The sequence below is a fragment of the Psammomys obesus genome, unplaced genomic scaffold, assembly GCF_907164565.1.
Source record: "Psammomys obesus unplaced genomic scaffold, mPsaObe1.curated_primary_1811, whole genome shotgun sequence".
NCBI lineage: Eukaryota > Metazoa > Chordata > Mammalia > Rodentia > Muridae > Psammomys > Psammomys obesus.
In genome coordinates this window covers 1,491,644-1,500,416 of record NW_026596147.1, presented here as the reverse complement: position 1 = coordinate 1,500,416, position 8,773 = coordinate 1,491,644, and the positions used below count along the sequence as shown (strand labels likewise).

The 8,773-nt window shown below is 41.3% G+C and overlaps 1 protein-coding gene across 2 annotated transcripts in view; it reads left to right on the top strand.

Annotated features, from left to right (window-relative positions):
- Positions 1–8,773, top strand: part of Mtmr7 (myotubularin related protein 7) — a 91,170-nt gene that overhangs the window by 48,765 nt on the left and 33,632 nt on the right. The window contains exons 5-6 of one of the 2 annotated variants that reach the window (XM_055593572.1): positions 4,078–4,206; positions 8,030–8,164. In XM_055593572.1, the coding sequence (XP_055449547.1) occupies positions 4,078–4,206; positions 8,030–8,164 (264 nt within the window). The remainder of the gene's footprint in view (positions 1–4,077; positions 4,207–8,029; positions 8,165–8,773) is intronic. The other variant, XM_055593573.1, reaches the window with a different exon arrangement.

Here is an 8,773-nt window from a genome sequence, read left to right as displayed (position 1 = left end):
AGCAGGAAACCGGCGCCATCTTGTAATGGCGGGAGTGGCTCCCGACAGACCTCCTCTATCAGTGGACTAAGGGAGGAGGAGTGGGACTGGGAGGAGATGAGGGAGGGAGCTACAGCTGGGATACAAAGTGAATAAGTTGTAATAAATAAATAAATAAATTTCTTAAAAAAGAAAGTGAACCGCAACCAGTGAATAATCTTTTCTTGAAAATATGGTTCTTTCTACTTTTTGATGACTTTTCCTCTTAGAATTAACATCACAAAAGTGACTCAGACATAGTAACTGGCGTCCTGCATTGCACACACTGAAAAAAATGTGTCACTCATCATTTCCTTCCAGAAAAGCACACAGCAAAACAAGCCTGGCCATTTACAGAATGATGTGGCAGAAAAGGTGAAAACCTCGGGATTTTCTGACTTGAGAAATACCACAGAGATATCTTTATTTACCACCAGTTTAGAATAGAACAAAAACTATCTTACATAGTAAGTTCTAACTAATCATTCACTGGGAGAGTTCATCACAGTGCACTTTGTGTATTTGAACTTATGGCTGAGAAAAACCCCTATTTCCCCTCTTGCTTTATGAGCTAGTTTTATCCTCGGCACAAGGCCTTTCAAGTGGGTGGGGCAAGAGCAACTTGCCAATGGTAGAGAAGATGTCAGGTAAGTTTGTGTGGTTGTGGGCAGGTTAGTAGCTGTCATCTCTTTGTCACTAAGGCATCAGTTACGACCCCTTTGACACTGGCTATGGAAGCCTAACTCTATAAGCTTAGACTTCATTTTATATACAACCCCAAAGTTACCTCGATTACAAGGGTAAAATTAGTCAGGCTGTGGATGTAGCTTTTTGGCAGAGCACTTGACTAGCATGGAGAGGGGCCCAGGCTCAGTCCCTGAAAATGGGGCAGATTTGCTCAGTCTCTCTTGCAATATAACTTAAAATAGTATCTAAATCATGTATTTAATTAGAGTTGTTTTTAAATTTTTAATTAGATTTTAAATTTTAATTTAATTATAATTTCACGTCCCTAGAGCGAGATCTTACTATATTATATTATATTATATTATATTATATTATATTATATTATATTATATTATATTATATTATATTATATTATATTATATTATATTTATTATATTATATTATATTATATTATATTATATTATATTTATTATATTTATTATATTAATTACTTTACCTTGCTCAAAACCTCATTTTTCACAAATTCCTTGAAATGAGTTCTAGGGCCTAAATATTTAACAAGATATTTCTGTGTAGATACATCACAGTTCCCAACAGTAACCCTACCCCAGGTCTGACTTAGACCCGTTGGATAGCATCTTGGATGGATAGCATCTACATAAGGTAAATACAATACCGGAAGGTTATGTCTGGGTCAGCAGAGACCAGTTCTGACTGGTCTGACACCTTCACAGCCCCCATCTCTGTTAACTCATTTTTGCCCAGGGTCTAACAGTAATTCCTTAATAAAGCAAGGACTTGGTAACAGCTTACTGAATGAGTGCAAAAGATTCCATAGGGCTGGACCCCACCAAGACACATGAGCCTTTAAGGCCGGCTTATTTCTTTAGTGAGGACAAAATGGTTCTTCTAACAATGGAACTCAAGTATCACTCCATTTATGTTTCAGCACATGGCAGTCTGGTACAGTGACCTCATGCCTTTGACCTTTGGGCCAGCAGGAGTAGTATGTGTGCTAATGTTCCAGTAGCTTGCTTACTTGAAACAGACTCAGACACCAGGCTGTAATCAGGAAGGAAGTGCAGTGGTTTGGGGCCTTGTTCTGCCTGTCTGGGTCTAAGTGAACTGTGCTCTGCACTCTTGGAACAGGATTTTTCTTCAGAGCACCCAGCCCACATGAGACTGCAGTTACACTTTGGACCTGTGCTCATTTCTCTTATGGCCTTTAAAAAAGAGCAGAAAATATATATATATATATATATATATATATATATATATATATATATATATAATTTTTTATTTATTACAATTTATTCACTCTAATAAATTCAGTTGTAGACCCCACCCTTGTCCCCTCCCACTTCAGCCCTTCGCCATCTCTCCCATGCCCCTTCCCCAGTCCACTGATGGGGGAGGACCTCTTCCCTTTCCATTTGACCCTAGCCTATCTGGTCTCATCAGGACTAGCTGCATTGTCTTCCTCTGTGGCCTGTTAAGGCTGCCCCTCCCTCAGGGGGGAGGTGATCAAAGAGCCAGTCATTGATTTCATGTTAGAGACAGTCCCTGTTCCTATTACTAGATAGCCCATTTGGAGACTGAGCTGCCATGGGCTACATCTATGCAGGGGTTCTAGGTTATCTCAGTCCTTGGTTGGGGTATCGGTCTCAGAAAAGACCCCTGTGCCCAGATTATTTTTGGTTTTGTTCTCCTTGTGGAACTCCAGACCCTTCTAGGTCTTTCTATCTCCCCCTTCTTTCATAAGATTCCTTGAACTCTGCTCAAAGTTTGGCTGTAAGTCTCAGTGTCCACTTTAATACCCTGATGGGTAGAGTCTTTCAGAGGCCATCTGTGGTACACTCTTGTCTTGTTCCCTGCTTTCTCCCTCTTCCAATACCTGTCCCATTTGCCTTTCTTAATGAGAATTGATCATCTTATCCAGGGTCCTCCTTCTTGCTTAGCTTCTTTAGATGTACAGATTTTAGTATGTTTATCCTATATTAAATGCCTAATATCCACTTAAAAGTGAGTATATACCCTGTGTGTGTTTCTGCTTCTGAGATACCTCACTCAGGATGATCTTTTCTTATGGCCTTTTTATCTCTTGCTCCATGACTTAGCAGTCTAGTTAAGGGAGTCAATGGAGGCAGGCAGGCAGGGAGGGAGGGCATCTTGACAAAACTATTTGTAGTCAGGAGGCTTCTGGTTTCTCCTTTCCTTCAGTGCAACTTGCACTGTGGTAAGGGTGGGTGGAGATGGCCAAAGATTAAATATTACCCCCATATTGCCACACCCATGAGGATTCTGTTGCTATGACCTCAGAGATGCTTGACTTCCAGGAAATAAACAGTTGTGTGGTGAAGCCCAGGAAACTGCCACCTGATGGATTGACTGATGGGAAAGTCAAACACCGATAGCCAGCAGCCATCAACATTGCCAAGTGCTGGCATTTCTTTTGGCTGTGGTGGTTTATAAAGTGCTCTGTCATGGGTGTTGTCTTTTTTTTTTTTTTTCTTTCTATTAACTCTCTAAAATATCATTACTTAACTGTCAGTTTGGGAGATTAGAAAACCAAAGCATCCAGTGTAGTTTGGCTTCCCCAAGGTTGTGTAGCTGCAAACTCCACACTGTGTAGTAAGTGTCCGATTCCTGATCTCGCTCTTTAGACCCTCTCAAGGCACCAAGTCTCCCTGCGGGGCAGTATCTGCCAGAAGGAGATCTTTTCTTACCACTTACAAAACCAACACGCTTGTGAATCACAGATAAAACTGGTACATTGTGTGGAAATGGGAGGCACACCACGAAATCCTATCTAGAAATCTTCCTGGGAGGACCTGGGAGGAGACTTCCTGAGGAAAGTGGGACAGCGTAGGCTGGGGAAGCATGGAAGAAAGTTGAGAGGACCAGGGGCAGGGGTTTCAGAGAAGGCTGAAGAGGACACAGTGTGCCAGGGACACAGAGGTAATCTGAGGATGTAACTCCTGTGGTTACATTGTAGGAAACTGTCCCCACACAGGCTGCCAGTCAGATACAGGCAGCTAATATTTCTTCAGCCATTAGGAAGCAGAGTTACAGTTTGTACCTTTTTGATGAAAGGAAGACTGTCTTTCCCACATAAAGAGCTTTTGGAGAGAAGGGACAGTGCACAAAGGCAGGACGTCCGTGGTTGTTTTGCTTTCCTTCAGAATTATGTCACAGAATCAGCATTGCTTCATTTCTTAGTGGCTTCAGGTTTCCTCGAAACAGCCTCCTCTGTAACTTGATTAGGAAAGCTAAGATCTGCAACCTTTCAGTATGTTGAAATGGGACTTGTGGTGGCAAATTGCAATGGAATGCTTGATTGCCTCAACACACCTTTGTGTTTTCTGATGACAGGTTTGTGACTCTTACCCCACGGAACTGTACGTCCCCAAATCGGCCACAGCACACATCATTGTGGGCAGTTCCAAGTTCCGGAGCAGACGTCGATTTCCTGCCCTTTCCTACTACTGTAAAGAAAGCCATGTATGTCTCCAAGCAGGTCTTTGTTTCACACTCTGCTTTTATGTTTTATCCTGAATACAGAGTGATCATTCATTCTCTCTCTCTTTCTTTCTGTGTTTGTTTCACACTCTGCTTTTATGTTTTATCCTGAATGCACAGTGATCATTCATTCTCTCTCTCTCTCTCTCTCTCTCTGTGTGTGTATGTGTGTGTGTCTTTCTGCTTGTCTGTCCCTATCTGCCTTCCCTCTCTTCTCTTTTTTGTGTGTGCGTATTTATTTTAATTCTTTGTGTTACATTCATATCCTCTGAATGGTATGAGACAATCTAGTTCCCTGCAGAAACTTACTTACCTTTCATGTATATTTGACAATAAACTAATGGTAGACTCAGATAGTACCAAAGTGTAATCTGCATGAATTAGGCTGTGTTCTCTGGAGGCCCCATGCCTGGCTGTGATCCTGAGATCCTAAAGAAGACCTCAGTATCCGCCATCACTACCCCTCTCCTGGCAGTGGATGGGGAGGGACTCAACAATGTTCCCACTTCTTAAAACAAGGCTCTGAGAATCATGGGTGACATTTCTGTTTACATACTAGTGACCAGAACTATATGGAATAGGCATGAAAATGCAGTCTTGTAGGTAGCCATGCAAGAATTTAAAACTCCATTTCTATGGAAGATAGGAAAACCAATTTGGAGGAATTATGGTGGTCTTTGCCATCAACTAAAAATCATTTAGTTCAAGCCAGGCAAAAATGTTTGATTTTCACGGTTAACATAGTTTTATGTGCAAAACTAAGTGATGTTATCTGTGTATGTGTATAAGCACTCACATGTGTGCGATTGTGTGTAAGTGAACGTAAACTTACTTACAGCCAAGGTGCTGCCAGGTGATATAGCAGGCTTCCAAAAACATGTGGAGCAAGGCAGCTTCAGTAGAGTAAGCATATGGCCCATTGTTGCCTTCTTTAAGAGGAAATACTGCTTCATTGATGGGTTCTGTTTGTTGAAGGGATGAATTTGCATCTGCTTCTCTTGTTCATTTCTTAGCCATGAGATGGGGCTGGTGAAAGGTTAACATTGGTTTTAGTCAACAGAGGAGTGGAACAGTGTCTAGAGTCAAAGGATGTTGCGCCTTTACCTTTTGAAAAGTAGAACTAGTAAGGTCACGAGATTTCATGTCTCACTTTAAACCGAGATGTCAGTAACATTCACATTTTGTAGCTTATTGGTGAAGTGAAAGAGGAGAGGAATTTAGGTAAGGAATAGAGAACTGTTCCTCCTTTCAGCAGTAGGACAGGCAGAGTATTTAAACAGTGAGTCTCCCTCTTTGGAGAAAAGTGAACCTGTTTTTGAGTCAGGGTGAATATCGTATGGGCAAAGGTGGAATACTTCAGACAGGATTAGATCTTTAGGACATAGACCTCAGAGGCCAACCTTACTCTGATGACCCTCATCACCCACTTCTGCCGTCACAGCTGTCCTTCTGCTTGACCTTCCAATCTGACAGTGAACTTGCCCAGCAACTAAGTTATTACGAAGTTGGTGATCCTCTGCATTGAGTTTTAGCTGTTCTTGAAAAGGCATCAGTCAGATGGACATATTCCTAAGCATCACTTCATGATATTACTCTAGGGAAACACCATGTGGACACCTAAGCTCCCATTTTCCCACCTCTGTACATGATAAGATCTGAATTGCAGGTAGAAAAATAATTATATTTGTGTTTTGTAACAATATTTGTATTCCTGTATTATATTTAACTATATAAGTGCTTCTGGATGAGGGCTTGTCCTTAAAAAAGTATCATTGCTGAAATATGGATTTCTGCAAGTAAGGAAAAGTTAGGTGATATGGTCTGTTGGTTTCCCATGCTCTTATTGCTCATTATAACCCATCCATAGAATAAGAAGGGCCATGAGATTATACTGGGAGCAGTAAAAATGGGGTGCTACAGGAGTCATGAGAGGGAGCTCATCCTGTTCCTGCAGGAGGTTTGACTGCTGTGTTACTACCATAGGCTGGTGGGAAACTGAAGCCCCTTACTGATGTGAGCCCCTTACCTGTAGAAGCAGCGTGTGGTGAGAGCTTGGATCAGGGCCTCTTGGCTTTACCAGATGTCAAGGTAGCCGATAACATTAATTTTAAGCCTGTTTCTGTACATGAACCTTGTGCCCCACCCCTGCCCCAACTCCCTTTGGGATCAAACAGCTTTGCAGGTCATAGAGGCATTTCACTTATAAACAGCATTCTGGGTATGTTTGTCACTCAGAGTTACTTTATCTTTTATTAGTATGTTCGGATTTTCAAAAGATATTTTGCTTTAAATTGTGTACAACATGGTCTCCTATATTCACAGCATAAATGTTTAGGGGAAAAAACCTCATAAGTGACTTCTATTAAGACAAATTCTCTTAATGTAGACTTTCGTGCTTTCTGTTTATATAGTTGCGTTCATTGGAAAGTAACTAAGGTGTTCGGCATAGTTCTAGGAATGTTACAGGAGTGTACACGTTAGCATTCCACTTGATTTTTAACTATTACCAGCTTTTATACAAGAGGAAGCTGAGATACTCAGAAGGCATGTAATTGCTCCAGACCGTATAGTGTGAGCAGAACTAAGACTCAAGTTGGATTCTCTGCAATGCTACTCTTACAGCTGTGTCATACTGCCCAACTTCCTGTTGATTTGGAGCCTGGATATGCGAGAGTCTGTGGATAACTTTCCTAGCATGCACAAAGCCCTGGGTTCAATCCCCTACACTGAATAAACCAACTGAGTATGGTGGTGTAGCCAGAAATCCTAGCAGTCAGAAGGATCATAAATTCAAGAGATTTATGTGTGATTAAAGTCCCAGAAGCTAAACCCACAAAAATATTTTGCCGTGAAAGCTAAATTTAAAGCTGTGTGTTTACCTATCCTCACTTATTCATGGTTTTTCTATATATCATCCAAGAGTGCAGTATGAAGTTCTCCATGCTGTCTGTGGGGATGGGTCTCAGGGTTGCTCAGAGACCAGTGTCTCTGCACATACTAACCCTCACATAAAATGGTAATGTTTGCACGAACCCTGCTCACACCCTCCTGCTCACTTTACATCGATTTTTTGATTGCTTAAAATCCCCAGTCAAGGTAAATACTTGTGGGTTATTTAGGGAGAGGCAACAACAACAAATCTGAGTGTATTCAGTACAGAGTCAGTACTTTTCTTTAAATACTTTCATCCATGGTTGTTTAAAGCTACAGCTGGTTAATCCCACCAGTGCAGGACCTGGTGAAATGGAAAGACAGTTGTTTGATGTTGGAATTGCAGGGCAGGGAAATGGCAGGACAAGCTGAGATGGGGGCTGAAGAAACTCCTTGTCTCTAAACACTGTTGCCGAGCAAACCTAGCTGTAACATGAAGCTTTCATTGTTGTAGAAATGTGACCCTTATGCCTGATTTTGGGTGTTTATGAGTCTTTTAAATAGACAAAAAGCACTACAGAAACTGACAAAAGGCATTAATAGTGTTTTGTAAGTTTCAGGAGAATAGTTATTACACTTTCAGTGAAAAGAAACAATATTAGTGGAAAGGAAAGTAGGTTGCTTAAATAGCTTTAAATTTCATGATTTGAATCCTACCCAAACATTGTCACACATTCCTAATATCTTACACAGAAAGCTTCCAGTGTAGCATGTTCTTCAACTTGGGTTAAAAACAAACATATCTTGATTTCCATAAAATCCAATCCCATTTTCCAATGTTGGCGCAAGGTGCATGCTAACCAAAGGTGCCTGTTCCGGGGATACTCCCAAAGCATCTCTGACAATACTGTGTTTCTGTGGCCTCTTCCCTCAGGCCTCTATCTGCAGGAGCAGCCAGCCCCTTTCTGGCTTCAGTGCTCGGTGCCTGGAGGACGAGCAGATGCTTCAAGCCATCAGGAAAGCCAATCCCGGAAGTGACTTCATTTATGTTGTGGACACACGGCCTAAAGTAAGTGTCAGGATTTTCATACATGCCTCTGTGGCCCTGAGTCCAGAGGCTGGAGGGAACCAAAGCTTCACTGATAATATTCCTTACTACGGTTGGTTTGTCTGCAAACTGTTGTTCTTGGCGAGAACAAACCATGGGAACCCCAAGGGGCTGCTCTGTGCTGACACTCCACTCCTGAAAAGGTTGAGTGTGCTGAGTACATTTTTATTTACCCTGTTTTAAACATTGTGCTGGTCACACAATAAATGGGTGCTGTTAAGTTTTATAAATTGTATAATATGTGAATTAAATGTCAGTCATGCTATTCAAAAATGAATACAAGGGAATAAAAACATGACATAGGAAAGAGAAAATAGACTACGAACTCTTGCCAGTTTAAAAGTAAAACCCTTAAGAATAGGCACTTGGTGGCATAATGTAGGTCTCTGTAAATATAGTCTTCACATCTTGCTACACAATACATAATGGGTCTCTGCCTTCCTAGTAAACTTTCACTTCACAGCATTGGTCAAATTGTCAACCAGGTATGAAAATCCTGTCCAGCTGGAAGTTCTGCACCTGAAAGATGTGAAAAAGTCTTTAACTTGTATTGTGGTCTTTCAGTTTGTG